This window comes from Tetrao urogallus (assembly GCF_951394365.1).
Source record: "Tetrao urogallus genome assembly, chromosome: 1".
Lineage (NCBI taxonomy): Eukaryota > Metazoa > Chordata > Aves > Galliformes > Phasianidae > Tetrao > Tetrao urogallus.
This window is the reverse complement of record NC_136813.1, coordinates 62,081,586-62,106,573: the sequence shown is the minus strand read 5'-3', so window position 1 is coordinate 62,106,573 and position 24,988 is coordinate 62,081,586. Positions and strand designations below refer to the sequence as shown.

General features: G+C 41.4%; 1 protein-coding gene across 1 annotated transcript in view; it reads right to left on the bottom strand.

Moving 5' to 3' along the window:
* Positions 1-4,241: 4,241 nt before the first annotated feature.
* The window catches only part of RFX8 (regulatory factor X8), a gene marked incomplete at both ends in the record, with an annotated part of 28,095 nt that continues 7,348 nt past the window's right edge, over positions 4,242-24,988 (bottom strand). The window contains 11 exons of the mRNA XM_079543169.1: positions 4,242-4,507; positions 7,438-7,552; positions 8,609-8,703; positions 11,406-11,562; positions 15,090-15,148; positions 16,777-16,927; positions 17,637-17,750; positions 18,213-18,290; positions 18,375-18,503; positions 19,494-19,557; positions 21,958-22,017. Coding sequence (XP_079399295.1) covers positions 4,242-4,507; positions 7,438-7,552; positions 8,609-8,703; positions 11,406-11,562; positions 15,090-15,148; positions 16,777-16,927; positions 17,637-17,750; positions 18,213-18,290; positions 18,375-18,503; positions 19,494-19,557; positions 21,958-22,017 — 1,288 coding nt within the window. The remainder of the gene's footprint in view (positions 4,508-7,437; positions 7,553-8,608; positions 8,704-11,405; positions 11,563-15,089; positions 15,149-16,776; positions 16,928-17,636; positions 17,751-18,212; positions 18,291-18,374; positions 18,504-19,493; positions 19,558-21,957; positions 22,018-24,988) is intronic.

Below are 24,988 nucleotides of genomic sequence, written 5' to 3'. Positions count from 1 at the left end.
CAAGCATTTTGATTGGAGGCACTGTAAATCATGTAAATCATCTTGTTAAAGCCAGTTTGTTTAACTTCATCATCTTTGTTAAATCAACTTTGTTAAACAAGAAAGTCTTCTCTCTACTTTCCTGCCTCATATTCTGCTTTTTTTTTTTTTTTCCTGTCCGTTTTTGTGCTGATACTCAACCTACTTTACATCAGTTAAAGCAACAGGAGGATATACGCACTGAGCTTCCTCATAGGATGGCAGAGGTGTAAAAGTAGTGCCAGCACCTTTTTGGTGCTCACACTTTATGTGGCTACTATCAACTATTCTTCTCCAAAACAAATAATCATAGTGCTGCCCCCTCCCTCCCAGGGACTGCTTTTACATACTGAAATCCTGTCTTCCTTAAAATCAGTGGAAATTTTGTCAATGAATTAAAGCAGGGTCAACACTTTGCTCTTATTTTCGATCATTTTAGTTAATTATTTTACTTGATTTCTGTATCCTGGATTACACAGACTATTCAGATGACCATTCCCTATTCACTTAAGTGAAGCAGTTAATACTTCCTTATTTTTTCCCCTTTTTAACAAATCAAAGTATTTGCTTTGTTTTTTGCCAAAAGAGCTGTGAACAGTGTTCCCTCAGCCTCTTTGCTCTGATTTGCAGTATATTGTATGGTACAGAGGCGTGGAAATGGATTAAAAGCCACAGCACAGTGCTCTGCAGATAAACCCACTGCAGGTGTGCAATTTAATAGGATTTTAATTTGGTAACAAGTGAACAAAGAGAGGAAACACAAAATAGGATTTTCTAGATGAAAAATTGCTACTCTTGCTAAAAGAAAGCGACTGGAAGCTCTGTGATAAGGAGTGAAGATCAGTCTGACGTTCTCTGAGCTGCCCTCTTATGTGTTTAAGTTCACTCAGAGCATCTTTGTTTGTGCCATGGGTTCCAACAGTTATTAGTTCAAACTACTTGCGCTCGGCTGGATAGAGTTCAATCTGCAATGCTGTCCATCAGGCCAGTTTGTTTAAATCTTGTATTGTCTCATTCCCCTCCCTCTGCCTTTTTTTTTTTTTTTTAAATATTAAAATATTTTCCTTGGGAGATGTCACCAGCTTGCAATATATATTCCATTCTCAAGATTATTAACAGTATTCATGCTTCAAATTACAAGATATGTATATGCTGCATTGCTCAAAATGCGTGGAAAAACATGGTGTCTCTGCTAAGGAGTTTAATTTATATTCAGCACTGAAGGAGAGGTGGGGGACCAAAAACAGATGGGGAAGGAAAAGGAAAAATAAAGGTGGCAACCCAAAGATCATGAAGAGATGTGCTAAGACACAGGCACATATTGCTGCTGCTGATGCAAGGGCAAGCTTGGGAGATTCTCTTCTGATTTCTGTTACCAGTCCTCCCTCTCATTTTTCCAGGGTTTCACAGCAGAACTGAGTTTTTAGCACTAATTTCAATGAGATGCGGGTGGAGGTGTGATGAACAGATTTTTCCTGAGCATAACAGGCTGTAGAGAAGGCACAGAAATGCTCTGTGGGACAAGATGAAAAAGATACGGAGGTTGGTGTTGTTGGCAGAGGAAGAAGTGGAGGATGGGAGATAAAGAGAGGCACCAGGCCTAAGAGATCTGAAGAGGCTGTGTGAGGTGAAGGATTTAAGGGAAAAAAAAATACAAAACACACCCTTGATATACAGAGCAGTAAGTCATGCAGCTGAAATACCATCCGTGAGACAGCATCTTGGCTGCTGGTTGCTGTTCGGGCTGCTGTGGGTTTGTATACATGTTCTGTCTGAAAGGGGATTAGTAGGGGCAGGGACAGATGGCTGCCTGGGAGAATGGGAAGGTGATCCAAAGTCACAGAAGACAAACTCTTTTGCAACAGGAATCTACAGGCTGTCTAGTTTGGGGGTCTACAAATATGGTAATATGAGCAAAGTGGTGGGTGGTGGAGATGGTTTGGAACTGCATTTTTCATCAATCTGTGGAGTTAGTATGACACCCAAGGAGAGAGAGCCTGCAATGGCTGAGGTGGGCGCTACCACCCATTCAAAGGACACCAGTGCCAGAAATATTCACCCACTCTATCACAGCTCCTGAAACCCTTCTGAGCTGCAGGTTCCAGTTTTTAATCTCCTTCACTAGCTGCAGACACTTGAGGCACAGCATTAGCAGGCTCTCACTGGGCTCTGTTTTTCATTCCACTATCAGCATTTTGCACATGGACTGATGGAACCCAGGGTTTCAGGTCCTTTAGTTGGCAGGATTTTCCTCTCTAAGCTCTTCCTATACTTTCTCCATCCTTCACTTTTTCCTTCCCTCCTTGATACCTTGACAAGTCATACTGCTCCCCATTTTGGGTTTTGTAGTCATTTGCTCCTACTTTGGCACTACTCTTCAGCCTGGAGAAGAGGAGGCTCAGGGGAGACCTCATTGCTCTCTATAACTTCCTGAAGGGAGGTTGTAGTGAGCTGGGGGTCGGCCTCTTCTCTCGTGTCATTAGTGATAAGACCAGAGGGAATGGCTTCAAGCTACGGCAGGGGAGATTCAGGCTGGACATCAGGGAGTATTACTTTTCAGAAAGGGTGGTCAGGCACTGGAATGGGCTGCCCAGGGAGGTGGTGGAGTCACCGAGCCTGGGGGTGTTCAAGGAAAGGCTGGATGTTGTGTTGAGGGACATGGTTTAGTGGGAGCCATTGGGAATAGGTGAACGGTTGGACTGGACGATCTCTTAGGTCTTTTCCAACCTTGGTGATTCTATGATTCTATGATTCTATGATACTCGTCCCTCACTCTAATCAGCCTTGCTCTGTTCTTGAGGTCCCATACAAAATATGCAAAAATTACACATTTATTTGTTGGCATATCACTTATACAAAGCAAAACCAGGGTCAAATCTTTGTCTGTTGTCACTTGTATAAGAGCACTGCAGTTGTTGTATAGGCCACACAAATGCCCCTAAGGGCAGAACAATGAAAGAACATAGGAAGCAGGAAAGATATTGAATAGGCTTTCTACTGGTTTATCTCCTAATTTTTGACCACTGTTGATTTAGGGATTCCTTGGCCATATTCTGCATCCAGATCAGTTTGTTTTGAGGTGGCAGGGGGGGATAGCTCATTACATTCCATTTCAAAAATGAAAGTATCTATCCAACATGCCCATGACGTATGTAAACCATTCTTGTTTGTTTCCATTGTGTCTTTCTCCTGCTTTTCATTACTGAACTAGTTTTAGCATATCTCATATTTAAAAGCAAGTGTCTTCCAAGAGACTTTATAACTAATAAAGATGCTTTTTAAAACAGTCGATTTCCAGTCCTGGTCCTAGTTTATGGAAGCTGAGTACATCCTGGAAGGATAAGCAGTAGAATAACAACAGCATGATCACCTCAAAACTGTTATTTCCTTATTAATCTTGGTGCCACTGACATTTGTTCTTTTCCATAGTCTAGAAAACATAGTGTTCTCTGAGTCTTAAGTGCTGTTACTACACAAAAAAGAAATCTGAAAACAGCTGAACGTACAAGTGATGAATATATCCCTTGTATTAACCACAAAGGCTTGATCTGTGTTCCGATATGTCCTAAGATTTAGCCTTGTGTCCTAAGAAGACTCAGACATTTTGTTTTCTACCTGCATGTCACCCCTTATGCTGCTAATTGGAGCCAGGGGGCTGACTGCAAGAAAGTCTGGCACAGCAGAAAGACTCAAAGTATTTCACACTTCGGCATCTTTTGATAAAATTAATAGCTAGGTGAAGGAAAGAGTCTCTCAGTGCTGTCAGCAGTGAGAAAGGCTACGCTATGTGCTTTCTCTTCTGATCAGTAAATTCCATTTGGCCTGCTAACCCTTGAGCTGTGCCAAACCCAGCAGAACAAGGCTGCTCTTGCTTGATGACACTTGGGGAATCTAACACAAAGATGAAAGTCTTCTGGTAAACGAAGGAAGAACGAAGGAAGAATGGGGTGAGTGGGAGATAGGCAATGTAAAGTTTATAATCCATTAACTGGAATTGTGGGAGGATGGCTTTTGGCTTGAGGTATGGATGACAGTGGACATAACTCCATGCAAACCCATATTTCATTAGTTCTACTTCACACACATGAAAAACTACAAAGTCTACACCTCTCCCAATTTCCACAACTTACTGCATTGCTTTTTTTTTTTTTTTTTCCTTAAGTTTTCTTCAGAGTTAATATTTTATCTCACCTTGATTTCTGTGGCTTTCTCCCCCAAGCAACTCAGAACTCTGAATATACGTTGCTCAACCTGATGTCACTCTGGTTCAGCATCAAACTTATGAGAGTTGACTGAGGAGCTTGAGCTTGAGGTTCTTCCTCTGCAAAGTAGCCCCCGAAGCAGCTGGGCTCATAAACCCACAGAACAGGCTGGTCGCTTTGCTGGGTGACACAAAAACTTTCTTCTCCCTCCTCCTCCTCCTCTATATAGGACTGGAAGATGTGAGCAACGTAATCCAAGAGTAGCAAATTAAACAAATGCCAGGATCCTAGATTTAAAGAAAACCAGAAGTAGTTGTAGCAACCTCTTAATTTGCATATACCTTCCTGATGTTCTTTTTTTTGAAGAGCTTCATTGTAGTGATGGGCTAGACAAAGTAGCAGTCTAGCACTTATCAAATAATGCTTGCATAATGACCTACCTTCAACTACCACAGCAAAATGGGCACTGACTATGGATTTTAAACATAAACAAAAAAACCTTTTCCCAAATTTTACCAACAGAGAAAAATGTGCTTGTGTTTATTCACTTTTCTATTCAAGTTCATCCCCCCAGATTCACTGCTCTTATAAGGCCTATTAACTAGCATGCATTGTCTGCATTTCCCTCTAACACAGATAAATTATTTAACCTCTCACCAAGCTAACCCTCCTACAGATTTCAGTTTCTTCCATACCTATGACATTAAATGGCCTACCTTGCAGCTGTGTATGCCAGAATACCAAGTTGTAGTTGCCAAAAGCCAAAAGAAGGACTCAGGGAGGCCACTGAGTTTTGACTGGCACCTGTGGTTGAAAGTGCTTACAGTGTGTATGCAGGTGACTGTCCAGCCACCTTGGCTTGGCTGTAGTCCCCTGAATGCCTCAGAGGAGATACTAATAAAGGAAATGTTGGTGGTCAGCTGATATAAGATTTTGTGTCTGAGACAAGGAGAGGCACATATGCCGGAAAAGAGGTGATAATAGAAGAGCTCTAGCATAGAATTGTGGAATCATCTCAGTTGGAGAAGATCATCAAGCCCAACTATCAACCTGACCTACAGAGTCCCACCAGTAAACCATGTCCCTTAATGCCGTGAAGTCCCATGACTTCCTGTGCCCTGACTGCTGTTGCTCCTTTCAGCCTTACAGGGGACTAAATGCAGGTTCCTTCGATTGCACTTGAGCGTCATCCATGAGGAGGCAGGGTTGGAATAGGGCAAAAGACAATCCTGAGCTCAGAAGTAACTTTTATGTGTGTCAGAAGTGCTAAGTTTCAAGCAAGACCCCCAGCCAGAAGTGAGTTTGGATTTGGTTTCTGCTATGTGACTTATGCTGTGGGGATGCATGCTGCATTAACATGACACACATTTGCCAAAAATTCTACATTTTGCCTAATTAATTGTGGATCCTCAGTGGATGCAGCATATTTTGACTTGCAGGATCCCCACCATTTTTTATGAAATGCTGAGATTTAAGACATTTATGAAAAGCAATGGCCTGAGTGCAGAGTGGCTTGTTAAAATAACTAAGCCTTGCCCACTAAGGCTTCAAATAGAAATGTGGGAATAGAGACCTAGGAAAGATGGGACACTGTTACATCACATAACCCAACATCTAAAGGAACCACTGCTTTTAGGAAAGAAGATAATGACCAATTTAATTGGAACATCACAGAGAAAGATTAAAAGGCGCTTTAAAAACTCTGTCATATGTGAAAATGAATTAAATCTCAATGTTAATGAAGTACAATAATAAGACTGTATAATGTGAGATGAAAATATTGTTTGTAACTAGTTTGAGGAAGGCTCAGCAGAGGATAGGATGCTTTAGATCAGATGGTATTAATTGTGTCCCCAGCCATTAACAACTAAAGAACAGGGAGGCGATTCATTAAGCTCTTCTCGAGGTGGGAAGAGGATTTCATCATCATTGGCAATTTTAATAAACACTGAGCCTCCAGTGCTGTTCTTGGAATTCGTTCACAATTTTCACTCATGGCACAAAATATTGCATCTAACTTTGGGGAGTTTTGTGCAGAACACTTCTGCAGAGATAGATGTGGTTACTATTCCTCTGATGCAGCCGGCCATGGACAAGGGACCCGACTGTGCTGTATTCCATGTAGTCAGAGAGCAAACCTCCAATCCTGCTCCAGGGAGTTTGCAACCTAATTATGAGGCAAAAGGTAACAGCTAGGTGTAGAAAAGGGCTGTGCATGTATATACACAAACACATCCAGTAACAGGGAAAGAATGCTGAAGAATATAAAAGGCAGCAACCTTAGCATACCACTTTGTTATGTCTTTGTAGGAAACACAAAGCCCTAAGCTTTGAAGGGGTATGTCTAAGACGATAATGAGGCTTTTTTGGCTGTTGGTGTGAAGCTCCCTCCAACAGAACACAAAAAATTACGAAGGTGCTTCTTTGAAAGTCTGAAAGGTAGTTCATGCAGTCTGGGTTGAGATGTTACTCTGAGGAGACAGTGCATTGCTCCAGAATAAATGAAAGACAGATAGCCTCTGAAAGGTCTTACAAATAAAGAGAAAGGAAGTTGGGTTTGATGCAATATAGAAGAGTTGATTCAAGACACAGTGGTACCACTTCAAGGCACTTTCAGTAAATGCGATTGCAAAGGCCTCTCACTTCTGCTTTACAGTAGTGTGTGTTGGATTTGGTGCTAGACAGCTCTGAGCACTACAACAGAGACAAAATGCATCCAGCTGAAGGAGTGATTAGTTTTCAATCAGTCTAATGTGTCAGTGTAAGGCATAAGCAAAAGGAAGGAGCCTATACCTTCTCTAGGAAGAACTAACTGCATTTTTGATAAGTGTTTGGATCTGCTGTTACTGTATTGTACAGAAAGAATATGGGAATCTGGAAGCTACCACCTGATATATATGGAATTATTGTGGTTAGGGCTGCTGGTGCCCCAGATCTCCATCACCCCTTCCTGATGGAGTTCCTGCAATGGGGGTGAAGAGAGGTTTGCATCTAAGGATGCTGTTATCTGTTTCACCTCAAATGATGGCCTCTACCAAAACAGGGAGTCCTGCTCCCCTGCCATCTCCAGCTGCATCTTTCTCCCTTTCTCCCTTGTGCTCATCCTAGAGAGGTGATGCTCATTTGGATTATAGCTTGACTGCATATCTGCTGAAACGATCAGGTCCCTCTGCCATCTCAGGTCACATCAGCTGACAGGCACAAAGCTCTCACTTACCAAAACTGTCTGCATAGTTGAGTGTCATCGCCTTGCTTACTGTGCTCAGTAGGAAGTTCCATCTCAACTGGAAATCAGCTGCCAGTTTTATAAACTCCTGTTTATTCCTGCTTGGCTGCAAATAGAGAAAAAAAAAAGATGCTTTATGATGAAGCTGGTTAAAAGAGTCCCTTATTGTGTTATGGACTGTTTTCCTGTGCAGACGGCATACAGAGATGGAAAATTAAGTTAAAATAACTTAGGTTGAAAGGGATCTTTGTATGTCATCTTTTTTCAGGTCTTTTCCAGCCAAGTTCTGAATGTCTTTGAGGTATTCTCCACCCTTCTGGGTAACTTCTTCATGTTTGTTGTTTTTTTTTTTAATCTTTTGAATTTTTCCTTTGCTGTGGCTATTGCCTTACACCCTATAACTGTGAACCTCCGTCTTCTCTGCAGCTGAGGGTTCTGTGAGATGAAGGCACCACAGAACTGCAAAATGCTATTTCTAATTATAAAACCCACTCAAAATATTAGGAAGAAAAGCTGAAGAAGTAAGTACAGTTTATCGTGCTTCTTCAGAAAAATAAATAGAAAAAAAGAATTTAACTACCTTCCAGCCCCAGATTCACTGGTCTGTCCAACCAACAGAATGCAGTGCTACTATCAAACTACTGCCAGCTCTGGATCACTGATGGACCAGGGGAGCAAGAATTGGTAACCTAGGGAGAGGTCTATACAGAAGGATGATCATACTTGAATCTTTCATGAGAGGTAGAACCATTCCACTAGCATTTCTCACTCTCCTACAACCTTCTGAAAATCAACAGTTTCATAAATCAACAATCTCAGGAGTCATTAAGTGTTCTCTTTTTTTATATGGACATTTTTCTTAGAGATCTTGATTTATAAGGCAGTGTTACAGGGTGCATCTACAAAATGAGACCGAATACTGTAATCACTGAAGTGGATATATGCATAGAAATACATTTGTAGTTGTTCGCACAGATGGAATTTTTGTATGCCAATTAATTCTCCCTTTTTCTGCAGCATGCATAAATTGTATTTATGCAAATCTGCAGTCTGGTCATGTTGCTAGTATATAATGTATCTCCTTCAAACTTTTGACAGAGTGTAGAGGGATAAATGGTGTGATCACTCTTCCTTTTCTGAAATTGTTAAATTAATTTTATACCTGAATGACAAAAGCCTGAAGATCTGAATATACACAGGTTAGGAGAACTCGAATATCTGTAGAATGTGCCAGTGAAGATAATAGGTCATTCAAACCTGTGAAATATAGAAGGGAGATCAAGTGATTGGCTTGCTGCCATTTCTAGCTTTTTTTTTTTTTTCTGTTATATTTGGCTTTAAATATACTAAGACCTCTGTTTATAGCATTTTGATTAGTGCAACTGTGCAATTTCTTAGAAATTACTCAGAATTCAAGTTTATGTTATAGAATCATGGAATCATAGTATCATAGAATGGCTTGGGTTGGGAGGGACCTCAAGAAGCATCAAATTCCAACCCCTCTGCTGCAGGCAGAGTTGCTAACTGCTAGCCCAAGTAGATCAGGCTGCTCAGGGCCTCACCCCACCTGGCCTTGAACACCATCCTTGTGGATGGGGCATCCACAACCTCTCCGGGCAATGTGTTCCGACACCTCACAAGCCTCTCAGTGAAAAACTTCCTCAGATATCTATCCTAAATCTTCCTTCCGTTAGTTTTCCCCCTTGTCTTATCACTATCTATCCATGTAAAAAGTTGTTTTCCCTCATCTTTATAATCTCCCTTTGAATTCTGGAAGGCTGTAAAGAGGTCTCCCCGCAGTCTTCTCTTCTCCAAATTGAACAAGACTATCTCCTTCAACTTGTCTTCACAGGAGAGCTGCTCCAGTCCTGTGATCATCTTTGTGGCATTCCTCTGGACTCTCTCCAAAAGCCTGACATTTTTCCTGTGCTGAAGGCTCCAGAGATGGACATTATACTCCTTGTGAGCCTCATGAAGGCAAAATAGAGGGGGACAATCACCCATCTTCTGACATAGCCCATGATACAGTTGGCTTTCCAGGCTGCAAGCAAACACTGCTGGCTCATGTTCAGTTTTTCATATACCAGGGCACCTAAGTCCTTCGCAGCAGGGCTACTCTCAAGGAGTTCTTCTCTCAGTCTGTATACATATCTGAGATTCCTCCAACCCAAGTGCAAAATCTTGCACTTTGTTTTGTTGAACACAGGTTCACAAGGGCCCACCTTTCAAGTTTATCAAGGTCCCTCTGGATGCATCCCTTCCTCTTCTGTATCAACTGCACCACTCAGCTTGGTGTCATCAGCAAACTTGCTGAGGATGCACTCAATCCCACTGTCTATGTCACTGACAAAGTGGTTAAACAGTATTTGTCCCAAGATGGTCTCCTGGGGTATACCACACATTACTGGCCCCCACCTGGACGTAGAGCCATAGATCTGTTCCATAATCTTCCCAGGAACAGAGGTGAAGCTTACTGGCCTTTAGTTCCCTAGGTCACCCTTCCTCCCTTTCTTATAAATGGGAGTGAGGTTTCCCTTTTTCCAGTCTCCAAGGAATTCACCTGTCACCCATGGCTTTTCAAATATGATGGAGAACAGCTCAACAACCACACCAGCCAGTTCCCTTAGGACCCTGGTATGCATGTTGTCTGGCCCCATAGCCATTACTACTGTGCCTGCACTGGCATAATTATCATGGACAAAGTGGAAAGAGTAAACTTTGCACAGGTGCAAGCTGAAATATGGCTATATGCAATGCCAAATTTCTTATCTAAGCTTCTACGTGGTTGAAAAAGAAAGATCTGTTGCGGAGGAGAGAATTGTTTCAAAACAGTAACTGCAGATATTCCATAGTATTCTATGGAAATATATATAGCATTGACAAAAAGCAGTGCAGATGTTCCCCCAAAAGATTAGAAGCTACCACTCTGTGCCACAAGGTGCATCATGACTGTACCTCTCTGAATCTATACCCTTCTAGCTAACAGTTTTTATTGTCAGAAAACATATGCATAGGGTCTGTAAAACCTTGTTTATTATTAATAGCAATTTGGAAAAGGAATGGAAACTGAGAATGCAATGAATCTACCTCTGGAAACACAATAATTAATAAAAAGAGTGAATGTAATGAAAAACTCCTGTGCATTGCTTTTGATTTTAAGTCTCATATCAACATTATTCAGATGGTTCTCTTAATGGCTCTATGAACAAAGAGAATTATTATTCCTGCCAAAAGCCGTCACAGGCAGGTGGTGGTGCATCCCCTATCAGGGAGCACGCCTGCGGCGGGCCAGGAACAAAGAGCTGAGGATTCCTCCATCAGCTCTAAGCACAGACGGCCCATCTTACCCATTTCTTACTAATGATTTAAATGGCAGTCTGTTAATATTAGAATTAACTTGCCATTATGTTCCCATAGCTTTTCGGTAGACTGGCAAATGTATCGTGCATGGCTGCATGTAAACCATGTGTTTTAGTGTTTACAGCACAGCATCTATTCTGCAGGCCCTAACAGAGCAAAAAGATGTGAAAGCCAAAAGGTCCTCATCCAGTTCAGCATAGAGTGTGTAAAATCTGGCCACAGGAGGTGATTTCGTGACTGCAATTAACAATGGGAAAATGCAAAATGTAATTCTAGGAAACTCCTTTTTATCAAAGCAAATCATAAAATGTCCCTGTTTATCAGCCTTCTTTTGGAAGGTGTATCATTTGGGAACACAAAACCCACTCCCGCTGCCATAGAAAGCATTAAGAGAGAATCAAAGCCTTTCATTCTTAACCTTTAAAATTAAACGGATATAACTGTGTGCTCCATTCTCAATTTTATTGGCTCTTTTCCAGTACTTAGGGTTACTGAAAGGCTGTAATTCCCAGTAGGGCAGATGCCATGAATAAACATGCTAGAGCTTTAGCAATGTCAGGCAGAGGCTTATATGGATAGGAAAATATAGAAAAAATTACATTTGATTTCTATGCTGTACTGCAGTTCATCTGGATTTCCATACTTCTTTTGAAAGAGGTTTCCAGGCACATCCAGCAATCCCTGATCGATGACAGCATTCAAATCCGAGATCAGAACAGTGACTTTGCTGTTGTTGTTCAAGACTATCCTCATTGTCTGCATTTATTAAGAAAACAGTTAATGTCTTTCACTTTCACAAGCCCTCAACTCAGTCAAAAAAGCTTCCCTTTCAGTGCTAAGTTAGAAGTGAGGCTTTACATTTACCACTAGACTCCAAATGGAAAAAAAAAAAAAAAAAAGGAAAAAAAAAGCATCAAAGGAGATGAATCTTAAGCTGTCTTTGAGTGGGTTTTGTTCTGGGTGATATTATTTTCAATGAGACTTTGTGGTAGTGTCTGTGATGGAGCAGACAAGGCTGACAGATGCTTGAAGTATCTGGGCAATATTTTTGCCTGCAGTTACTGTAGTTATGCCAAATAATGGTACTTTGTCTGAAAAAAATGAAACCATTTATTAGGATTTATTTTTCCTCACTGTCACTTGTCCTTAATATGTGCTTCAATTACATTCAAAAGTGAGTTTTCTTGAGTTTTTCTATCCTTTGAGAAGGTAAAAATAAGACTAAAAATACAGTATTAATTAAAGTGATATTAGTGGGGAATTTGTCCCATTTCTTTGCTTGTGAGTCATTTGTGAATGAATCTGGTTTCATATTTGTCCCTATAAATATTACACACACAGATATTGCAGAGGATTTTCAGCCTAGCTTTTTATCCTCATCTCTCTCTCTTTTTTTTTTTTTAATTAATTGCTAATATCCTGATTGAAATGTTTGAAGTGGTAAATAATGAAAGGAATTAAATCTGAGTCTGTTACAATTCATCCATCCATACATTTAGTCTCTCGCTTTCATACTGAAATGTGGGAGATCCTACAGGCTCTGCTGAATTTGGGCTTGTATGTATATAATCCATGTGCTAACTTTGGTCTACTAGAGGAAAAATATTTTCTTGTAAACTTCTGAGAAGACCTCAGGGTTCATGAACATTTGAACAATTGCTATTCATTGGGTGCATGGTAGAGATCACTACTTTCTATCACACCACACTTATTTGCAAGTATAACTCCCAATCCAGCACTTTGGTTTTCCACTATTGTGTTAGCATTACTCAAATATCACAAGCTGTCTGACTCTCAGTAGTCTTTTTCAATCAAGTTAAAGACAAAGCTCCTTTTCTTGCTTTACATGGAGTTTCCAGCATTGGAAGAAGAGCTGCTGGTTGCAGCAAGAGCACACAATGAGAACACTGGGAACACAGCTCCATATTCCTGTATGCTAGGCCACTCTCTTTCTTTACCCATTACACTTCACAAACCATAATGCTCTGAATCACTTAAATACAGCTTATCAAAGACAGGAATCAGCCCTTGGAAATGACAAGCATTATATCCACATTCCTTTCTCACAGAGAATTTGCACTTTCTTGTACTCTAATTACTTCCGTACATCCAGGTAGTAGCAAATATCAGCCTGCTTTATCTACACATGATGGGAAAGTTACTTTTTCTTCTGAATGCTGACCCTGCCAAAATTGTTCAGATTTTCTCACCAGGTGGCTAAATTATTGCAAAGTGCTCTACAAGGCACAGAGTGTTTACACCATTCAGAAGCTGCAGCTGCACAGTCCCTCAATAACAGTTCTCATTAGGAGCACTGTCACCTGCTTTGACCACCTGTCTCTGGTTGAAATTCAATGTGCTTTTCAGAGAGAGAAAACCTTGAAGGACGATTAGAAAGACCAAATGACTCCCATATGAGAGAATTAAACCTCAGGCTGAGATAGAAATAACTGAGAAAGAATGCGACAGAGGAAGAACTGCGTGAAAAAGGGCACAAATTTTATAACTAATGAAAGAAAGTACTTTTTCTCGCAAGAAATAATCAAATCCTGGGGCTCTCTACCCCAAGATGGATGGGGATACAACCTTCATCTCAGATGGCTAGATGGGTCTCAGGAGTAGAACATCACTTGCTCTATGCATGCCTACTTTATCTGAGTATCTGATGAGGACAACCAGGGCAAATAATAAAGCACACACAAGCCTAGGGACTGGTCTGACCAACTAAAACACCGATTGGTTTTCTCTGAGTGACATTCACCTCGTCATGAAGCATCTGTGTGTTTCTCACATGATGAACATCTTAAATATTCGTGTTATCCAGCTAGCCATCTTCTGGTATGCATTAGATGGATAGGGTAATTTTGCAATATAATCTTTATCTGACTCTTGTTTTCTGCTCTGCTTTCTGGAGCCCGGTATAAATGCCTTGGGTAAGGTCAGAAGTTATACCTGAGGCTACAGCTGCTGAAAGACTACGGGGATGTTGATTTACAAGGCTCACATTTTTTCACTTGTTGAAGCTGTTGTTTTTAAATTGGGACTAATGGGACTGATCATCAGTTACTTTGGAGCTCCTCTGCCCTTTGTATGTATTTTAAAGGGGCTCTGGAGAAGGTGCAAATATCATTTACCTGTGCACAGAGTGCCAATTAACGTGAAGAGGAACCAGGCTCAGAGTGTCCTCTACTGTAAGTATAGACCTGACCCAGGTTCTCAGGTCTAGAATGTTCACTTAGTGCAGGTTAAACAGTGCGCAATGTAAAGCAGTTAGAGGCTGCTGCTGGAGAATTCCCTCCAGCTAGGTTAAAACTCTTTTTCCCTAAATCTCAAGGGTGTAAATTAAATGTTGAGTCTTCACAGCTCTTCCATGCATTAGGAATGTGCAGGGAAGAATAAAAAAGCTACAACCAGCACCTTGATGTCATGCCTCAAGCCCAAGCACAACAGCATAAAGTCTAATTACAGCAATCCGGTCCAAATGACTGGGAATAGTTGGCAGTCTTGTGGGACTGAGTGGTTTGATGGGTAAGAATGTAAAGATGGGTAAGAAGTACTGTTAAGAAGCATACAGTGTTATGAAGCTGAGTTTTTTCTAGTGTTCAGCATCTCCAAAGTGCTGCTGCAGGAAATGGCAACTACAAGTCCTTGGCACTTGATAGATGTAGACCTTTTGCCCATGTTAGGACACCTATGCACGTTTATGCATTTTTTAAAATTAAAAAACGCCTCCAAAACTGCTTTTTTTTTGAACTGTGAGGTTTAAATTTTATATGCTGTTGGTTGTGGTGAAGCTTTCCCATAAAGGAAAACTGTATTTATTAAGGAAAGATGGGATGCTGCTGTGTAACCCAAGGAGTCACAGTTCCCTTCTTTTATTCCTTTGCTGTGAGGACGAAGTGAAGTCATTTAAGCCAGATGGGCATACTGGGAGTATCTTGTACTGCATGTGCTGTGATTTTGCAAGTATTTAAGGACAGCAATGGAAGTGAAGCTACAGGAAGGGCGCAGCCCATCATAATAATGCAGCACTGAGTAACTGCAGGATAGCAACCACTAACCACATCTCGGAGGCTCTCAAAGAGCCCAAAGGGCCCCTCAGCATACTTACTGTGGGCAGAAATAAGTAGGAGGGTGACCATGGTTAGTATACAGATAATAGCACCTGTGCCCTGCTGCTCTTCTACTACAGTGGAGCATCTCATAAATGATCCTTACTGCGTGTGGGCTTCTCGAGTGCATGAGGTGCTCAGCTGTTTTGTTTCATGGATTCTGGAACATACCTTGGCCATATTAGAAAGATCTGTCTTTCTCCTGAGTCTTTTTATAAATACTGTAACTTCTGTTAAAGAAGAAGAGGCAGGTGTTTTATATCATTAATATTTTACATTCTTAAAGACATTAATGCAGGCAGATCTCTTTAAATTGTAAAGCAGATCCCTGTGGGAGCAACAGGCTAACTCAGAGCACAGGGAGATAGCTGAGCTACTATCTATGCTGGGGACCCACAAAATTAAAGCTTGTAAGCAGCCCAGATTACTGCTCTTCCTTCACTAGAAATATGTTAATCATGATGCAGAGGAACAATACTTCCAGTATTTTTTTCCATGAAATACTTCTCAAACAAGAGCAACGTTCTTTTATAAGTATGGTTTTAGATGCCATAAGGACTAATGGCAGCATGAATACTAAATTTTCTGTTTTGATTAGAGTTTGCATTTTCACCCTTATGTATCTATAATACTTCAGCACTGTTAATAAAAGTTGATTTCTGTTGCTCTACTTGATCCTGTCCATAATGTTAGAATTACTAACTCTGTGGTCCAAGAATATCTTTTTTAAGAATAAAATATAACAAACTGATTCTTAGTTGCAGGAAAATCAAGTATAAAGCAACTTAAATCTGCAGACAGGCAATGGTTTTTAAGTGAATTCTGTTTCTCTAAAGTTTGTACAAACCCCAAAGCTCAGAATATGCATAGAAAGCACTCCGGTTGATTAATTACTTTTACTTTCATACACACAAATGTGTTAAAAACAAATTACTAAATTTGCTCTATCAATTGCCTGAATGTAAGGACTGCCAGATTTGAGGCTGACTGCAAGCCATCCTTCAGCACGTGTGCAAGCAGTCCTGTATCCATGCAGGATCCCATCTTTCTCACTGTAGAGATGGTTTTCATTCACGGAGAAACTGAGCAGCATTTTGCTTTAGCTGGTTTCTTCAGCATAACTGAACTAGATGATCTTAAAAGTTCCTTGCAGCCCAAACCATCCTATGATTCTATGTAATAAATAAACTATAGAATCATGGAATGGCTTGGGTTGGAAAGGACCTTAAAGATCAGCTAGTTCCACTGCTGTGGGCAGTGACCTCTTCTACTAGATCAAGTTGCCCAAAGCCTCACCCAACATGACCTTGAACATTTTGTACATATGAACACATTTGCATACATAAATCAAAGCACGTATGTATGTACGTACTTAGGATCACACACCTTTGTATACTACAAGATTTTAAAATCCTGCTCTAATGACAGAGTCACATTTTCCCTTATAGGCCCTTAGGGTTTTTTTTCTACTTTATGTTGAACTGCCCTATATTCATTAATTAATTTATCTGCATAAAACCACTTGCAAGGAAAAGAGACAGAACAATACCTACATTTCAGAGGGCAGGGTGCTTCTTTTTAAGTCATCAACACAGCCAAAGTGAACATGGCAAAAGACAGGTCTTTAAAAAGATTCAAGTACACTCTAATTAACCAGGAACTTGGAATGATTTGGGCTTAAATTTGTCCTCACACCAATTGAGACCATTTATTTTTAACTGTGAGCCAACTAACTCTAGTCCTTTCTTCTATCAAGGTCATCAGCTAAAATGTTTAAAAAATAATTTAAGAGTCTTGTAACCCAATCTTTTCTGCAATTGAAGTGAAGATTATTTATGAAAATCACTCTGTTCCTCACCTTCACATTTGGATGTTTGGAGTGACATTGGAAGCTCTTCCAAAGCATTAAGCAGCCAGAGTTTAACATTTTTACTGAACATTCTGATTGACTTCAGATAGCGGACAGACACCTCCTCCAGGAAGTCACCAAGGAGAATATTATCCATTTCCTACAATGTAAATATATGGAACTGCATGTACAGATGTTTACAGCAGCATGAAACATGTTTTAGCTGTGATTACAATTTATGTCATGAAAGAAGCCCATTGTTTTCCTCCTCTTATGGCAATAATTAAACTATATTTATTAGCAGAAGGAAAAAGGTCCTAGAAGCAAGCAGCATCTCCTGAATTAATTACTAGATGCTGCTTGATGACCTGCTGTAAATAAGAAGTAAATTATTCTGAGCAGAAAACTGTATGTCTGCGTGGAATGTCACTGAGAAATACAGTAAAGTTATCAAAGGAAAAATAACCCTCTTGTAGTTTAGAATCCAGCTATCAGGCTGAATTTCAGATGCATATCCTCATTCCAGAACCCCAGATCACATAACATCATCCTCCATTGGTGTTAAGAACTTTCGACTGTGGTCGTATGCGAAGCCAGGAATTGGACTTGATGATCCTTACGGATCCCTTTCAGCTTCACATATTCTGTGATTCTGTGAACTGAAGATATGGCAGCAAATGGCTGTAGTCTCAAGTTCCACTGTCTCCTTTCAAAATCCAAACTCGCTGGCTCAAAATTTATATATACATATAGACTGAAAAGAAAATCTCATTGTACGGTACACAATAAACGGCTGGTCTTTCTCTCCAGCTAGAACTACCAAAAAGACAAAAATCTTAAAGTAATTACAACAAACATGTCTACAGTACCTTGAATAGATATCTGTCATAGTACTTGAACAGCTGGCATATATCTGGCAAGGAGATAAATGCTATTTTTTCAGGCGGTAGAGACCTCCAAAATGATGTGATGCAATCCTCCACCTATTGCACAAAATCCTTTATGAATTTTCACCAATTTTACACTAGTGACATGTGAAGTGTGATTCAGTGAAAGGACACACACATCAGCACAGAAGCAGGAGGATGAGCACAGAGCTTGGCTCCCCACCTGGCTTGAGCCAAGCTCAGACACTAGTGGGAGCATCCTGGGGTGAACCTGGCAAGGAAGCATAACAAAGAGCAGGAAGACAAAGAGACATGCTGTGGATATGAGGATATAATGGGAGATATGCATCCATGGCCTTGTGTTTTGTGCCCGCAACATCACATTCTAAGAGGTGGTCACATTAAGAATTCCAGTACATCTTGAATGAGTGCTCTTTTTGTCCATAAATGAACGTCTTCTTTAGATAAAACCATCAACAAAATAAGCTACAAAGAAACAATTTCATTATCATATTTGTTTGCTATCATGCAAGGAAAGTTACTGAAGCAAAGGCGTACCTTGTCAAGCTCTTGCATTTTCACAACCTCTAAAATATCGTGGCAGTGGCTACTGTACTCATTTGCGACCTGTATGATCTGGACAAAGTGAGCAAGAAGAATGTAAAAATGATCATCTAGTCAAGGAGCTAAATGGCTTGATTACTGGATACTTAAACATACCATCTCATAGGGGTATTTGTTCAGTAATTCTTGCTCCCAAGGGCAGGCTAGCCCAAATTCAGGCAAAATGTATGTAAGTCTGTCTTCTTCAGTTTTCAGGTAAGTGACTGATGGAAAACAGTGCAAATCCTTGTTCCAAAGCATCAGAATGAATTTGAAAGAATTAAAAAAAAAAAAAGAAGTACACAATTATCTTGTCACTTCTGTTAAAGTTACTAAGTACTTTCCTGAAGTTGTATATTACTATTTTTTAATGAGATGTAATTATTCACAGAAATGCTTGTTCTTTTTGCTCAAAAAAATAGAGGTGGGTGAAACAAGCAAGCATGGTTGACTAAAAGTTCAAATTCCAAACAGAACAACAATAATTTGTTTTCAAACCAAGTGAATATTTCACGCTACGCACATCTTATGCATATATTTTCTATAGCACTCATTTTCACAGTTCCAATCTTCTAAATAAGGCTTGAGATTGTTGGCTCAGCTGTAAAGGTGACAGCAAGGTTTTCTTCAGCTGTTGTTACACACACTTTGAGCACCATGAAGAAACAAGAAAGACACACAGTGTCTCCTTTTCCCTTGCTGTGATCCCATAATGCTGCTGCTCATGCTCTGTGGGTTGGCTTCCAACAACCCCAGAGTCAGGCCAATTCCCTAGTGCATTTGAGCTGACAGCAGTTAGCCTAACATCAGACTCCTTGGCAAGCAGGGTTGCCATTCTCTTTTCTTAATCACTTCACAGTGTTTTAAAGACTTCCCATGCCAATATAGTCTCACTGAGTTGAAAGGACACTGGCTCGACAGCATGAGGGCCTGCAGTGGTGGGTTTCAGGCAAGGAAGGCTGTGCCCAACTAACTCCTCCAGTGTTGGAAACTTGGGCTGTCGGCCACAATTTCAACACTCGGCATAGCAAAGATTATTTGAGCTGACATTTAGACAACAAAAATACTTAGCTACATCAGGAGTGGGGGGAGTAAGCATTTAGTGAGGATCCACAGACAAAGGTTATTTCAGGGAGTGTGATGGGTTAATTGTATTTCATTACAACATTATATAGCATTTCTAATTAAGCACACAGAGAAGCATTTTATTATAAGACTAATTTATCTGAAACTCACTGTTCCTTCTCTTTTGCTATTGCTCTTGTAACCAGCTGCATCTCCAGAACTGCAGGCGTCTGCACTGTGGTAAAATACAGAACATAAAGCCCTTTAAAAAAACCCACCAATTTATACAGTGTTCAGTGAGAAAACAATCTCAAAGTGGATGGAGAGCTCTAGGCTGAAGTAGACAGCAGTGTGTTTAGGAAACAAAATCCCTCCCTTTCCCATCATTCAGTGGTCCCAGGATTTTCTAATGAATCTGGAGACTAATTTCAAGATAAAATTGAGCCACTCACTGCAGACAGCAAGATATTAGCCATTTAGCAGCACAATCTCTTCCAACTTCTTGTACCAAATTTGTGATTTTGAACTGGTAGTGGCAGTTCATTTGGAATGAAAATAAAAATCATATACATGGAAATAATGAAATCATAATCATCCTTGAGCTTTGATTGCAAAGTAACCCCATTTTCTGTTCCCTTTATTAATGCAGACAGCAACTTTTTCCTGGCTGCCCCCTGCCTACTTTGAAAGTCTTCCTTGATGCTCCACACTCTCAGTATTCTCATGGGCCTGCAAAAGCTCAACAATCAGCTTTTGGCTGGAAAACCATGAGCTGGGCAGCAGTAGGCTGCTTTCTTGCTTTGTCATCTCCTCCCTCCTCCTACGCCTGTGTTGATGAAGTCAATCCTGCAAGAGAGAAAGGCAGTCGCACTCTATCTGAGAAATCTGGTCTGTTGTGAACTGATGTGGTTCATCTGTCAAAGAACAACTTTGGCTACAGGCTTGCCAAGCCTAAAACTGCTGGGGAAGGGGAACGGTGAAAGCAGTATGAGCAGTGGCTGCCCAGAGACAACAACAAGAACAGAGATCTGTGGGTGAGAACTTGAAAAGCAGCACAAAGGAACACCAGCCAGTAAGCCAGTTTCTGGCCCAACTTCAGTTCCTCAGCGCAAATGCACGGAGCATAGGAAATAAGGAAGGTGAACTGGAAGTTTTAGTCCAGTCTCAGGGCCAGGATATTCTGGGCCTCAGTGAGATGTGGTGGGATGGCTCACAAGTCTGGAATGCAGAGACGAATGGCTACAGGCTCCTCAGGAGGGATGGGCAGGGAAGAGCAGGAGGTGTAACCCTCAACATTAGGGAAGGTCTGAACTGCATGGAGCTGGGTAATGGCAATGGAAGGACTGGGTTCTCTTAATCAGAGTCAGAGGAAAGGCCTACAAGGGAGATAGCATCCAGACTACTGTGTCCAGTTCTGTACTCCCCAGTTCATTAAAGACAGAAAACTAATGTAGAGAGTCCAGTGGAAAGCTACAAAGAAGATGAGAGGCCTGGAGCATCTCCTGTATTGTGGAAAGAATGAGTGATCTGGAGTTGTTCAGCCTGGAGAAGAGAAGGCCGAGAGGGGATCTTATCACATTTTATAGATATCTAATGGGCGGGTGCCAAGTGGATGGCGGTGCCCAGTGACAGGACAAGGGGCAATGGGCACAAAGTACAACAGGGGAAGTTCCATCTGCACACGAGGAAAACTTTACTGAGAGGGTGACAGAGCACGGGATAACAGAGCAGCTGCCCAGAGAAGTTGTGCAGTCTTCTTCACTGGAACAGGCTGCCCAGGGAGGTGGTGGAGTCTCCTTCTCTGCAGATGTTCAAGACCTGCCTGGATGCCTACTTGTGCGACCTGGTGTAGGGAACCTGCTTTGGCAGGGGGGTTGGACTCAATCATCTCTGGAGGTCCCTTCCAACCCCTACAATTCTGTGATTCTGTGATTCTTCTCTGAAGATATTCATAACATGCATGGACTCTTTTCTGTGCAACCAGTAGAGAACCTGCTTCAGCAGCGGCGTGGACCAGGTGATCCCCAGAGGTCCCTTCCAACCCCTGCAATACTGTGATCCTGTGACATGGGACATGCTCCAGCCAGCCCCACATCTGCTGCTGATATGTGCTCCCTGTCTGTGAAGTCATTTCAAACTCCTGGGGACTGTTATTTGGAAGGTGGCAGCCAGTGTTTTGCACAAAATGTGCAGTCCTTGTTGGTGGCTGGTACACACGTCACCTCCCTTTCCCTTCATCACCACTTTGGTGCTGGAAGCCAAAGGACTCCACCCACCAAAGGCCTGGCACAACATTAATACTGCATTTGTTTGGTCCCCACAAACAAAAGAAAGGGTCAATACAGATGCACTGCTGTCAAATGTCTCATTCTTGCAGGTTCCTAAAGCCTGTGAAATACAATTAACAAACATTTTCCAGCTCCCGCTCTTCCCAAGCAGGCAGCCAGCTGCATTCTGCTGCTGCTGCTATGGCAACACACCTCAGCACCTCACCTCTTCTTTGGTGGGCTGCCTAGTCCGTTTGCCCCCTGCTGGGTGGCAGGCTGAAGCCTTCCTTGTCACTACTCCTCCACCTGTCCCTACCTCACCTTTGCCAGTTGAGGCAAGCATCGTAGCAAAAAACGTCCAGACTCACCCAGTGCCCATAGGGGTGCTTGGCTGCCACGCTGAAACACTCTTCCCTGGAGAGCACTGCCTGGGCAAAGACAGAGCACAGAGAGTGGAGGATGGATGGGAGACGAGGGCAGTGAGCTCAGCTCTGCCTCCTGTGAGGCTGGGGAGGGGGAACGAGAGCTGATAGGGGAGGTCTGACTGTAGGGATGGCAGAAAGACTGAGGTGAATGGGAAGGAAGAAGGGAAAATTAATGAAGGGAGAATGGTGAATGGGATTGACAGATTACACTGAGATCAGCAAAGATAATATCCTAGAAACACACTAGAATTTGTAACTGAAAAATTACAGGTTTGCTTCACTAGAAAGTCAGAGACCCAAGTCTTTCCCTTTTACTAGATCATGAATTAATTCTTACTTAGAGGTCTTTTCCAACCTTGGTGATTCTATGATATGATTCTACTCTTACAAAGCCAAAACTCACTGGCATTATTTTAGCACTGACATACTCCAAGCCACTTTGATCTACCAGAGCAACTGCCATTGTAGGGAGACCTCATCCTCAAAGCTCCCATTCCTAAAAGTCACCTTAGTGTACTTCAAATTATCCCACACCCTCTTAAATCTCCATAATACCTTTGGAGACCTGTTTGGTCACAGCTCTGCTTGTTTGCACTGCTTTCACATCATCATCAGCGTAACAGAATATCTTCAGGAAAACTCAACATTTTGAAACAGACCAGCTCACAGGTGCTTTGTAAGAGAATCCTCATCACTCCTAGTGTGAACTCATTCCATCCCAGCAACTTGACACATCCAAAGCCTGGTTGACTACCAAGAGGCAAATGCCTTCTTTGCAGTGAAAGGCAACCATTATAATCTTATGGCTGTTTTTATGACACCAACAAGCAAAGCTCTCAATGTGCCAGACCCTTCACGGCCCCAGTTCCTTACTACCAGCTCCACGTCAAGTGCTGGTAACTTCAAAAAGGTCAAGAAATACTGTTTTCAGTAATTAGAGACAGTGGATTGTAGTGCTGACACCAGTCCATTCTTTAACAGCCCAGAGGGAGTTTGGGTGGATGCATTCATCTCTCAGCTGGGCTCTCAGTTCCACCTTCCCCTCAGGTAGAAGCTCCAGAAGAAGCACCTGCTTGTCAGACTCGATCCAGGTGTAGGAGGATGCAGTAGTCACTTGGGACATGCTGACTGCTATGGCACACATCCCTGTCTCTGCCAGGGGGATATGGCATCAAGCCAGTGAGGTCTCTACAATTTATTGGGTCTGATTTGAAGACAAGTGTTTGGACTGCACTGTAAATGTATGTTAATAATCTGCTTCACTAGTATCTGGAAGTTTTCACACCAGCACACTCTTCCAGACTGTGGTGTCATGGGTCAAATACTGTCTGCTGCAGCCATCAATTTAACTCTACAAGAACAACGTTTGTCCTTGCGGGTAGAAAAATACTCAATTTTTTTATTACTATTTTTTCCAACTTTCATTTCTCTACTTTAAAAAAATTATTCCACAGATGGCTTTTTTGTTTGTTTGTTTGTTCAGTGGTGGTGTTACTGGATGACAAAAATTAATTCTGATTTCCAAAAGTACTGAGCTCTACAGAGAAGGCAGTAAAGATGAGATATTTGCTTACTGTGTTCCTGTGCATTTGTAAAGCATGTAGTACATAACTGTAAGAACAGATGGAAATTGACTTATTTCACTGAGGCTGCTGCTTAAGTTGTATGTGGCCTAATTTATTTCCTTAGTTATTTTGTGGGAGGAGGGTTATGATAACCAAGTGTCTCTGGCTGCATTTCATTTGTTTGTTTTTTACTGTCTTCTCTCTGTTTTCTTCTGCTGCCCTTTAACAGGCACCAAGAAGCAGCAGTGACACTCGGGTGCTGCTGGTGCACGTGTTGGCTCTAGATGGGGGCACGTGGCTGAGTTTGGAGTGCAAGATGCTCTAAATGCAGCTCTTTGGCTTCACACAACAGCTTCAGTGAAGGAAGTGTCAGACAGAACAATTTCATAGTTAAGAGGCTTACTTAAGAGTACTGCAGCTAGAAAGCTGATGTTTATCTGAATGTATATATATTTAATATAGTGTGCATTGATAGCTGGGGATATCACTTTAGCAAGGTTCTCATGTGAAATGAGCCTCGCGTTGCCTATGAATAATTTGTTTGGTCTCAAAACAACTGATTGCCACTTGATTGTGTGCAGAACCTGAGCCTTTGCCCTGTTCCACTCTTTATCCTTGCTCTGCTGTGGCTGCCTGGGCTGCTGCAGCTTAGCTCTGCCATCAAACCAGCAAAGACAGGCAGCAAACCCGCGGGTATAATTTTTCCATTCTCTTGCAGCGTGTATTCAATTAACTATACAATAAAATACCACAGACAGTGAAACAGCTTTCATCATCGCCAGAATATCTGAGTGCTTAATAGTCTATCTTGTATCCCTAGAACATTTGTGCCGTAGAGAGCTATTATAGCCCCATTTAAAAGAATGGAAACCGAAGTACAGAATTCATTTGTATACACATTTCTTTTTTTCCTTTCTCCCCGGGAGAAATGCAAGTCTGAAGCTCATTTACCTCAACCATGACCTTAACGATGACCTTCATCATCCTGCCTACAACTTGGTTGAGATAAAGTCTCCACTTAGCTTCTACGCTATCTTACATTCATCCCTTTCTTAGATTGTTTTTCTGTTTTTGCAGACAATTTCTACTCCTGTCTGATATATCATCTCCAACAAGAGGTTACTTTAAAACCTGACATTTTAAAATAAAATGCCTGATCTTTTAGAAAAAAATAGATAACACTGTTGTGTATAAAACTTGTCAAAAAGAGCACTGTCATTTATATTGTAATACATATCCCTTCAGCCTACTGTTAACCAGCAGAAGTGCTACAGTGTCAAGAAGCAATTGTCATTTATCCGAGCTTCCATTTAGAGCCTCAACGTGTTACGTTCTTCCTTTAGGTTTGGCATGATCTACCTTTCTACACTGTCTAATTCATGGAAATCTGATTAGACAGGGCACTTTTT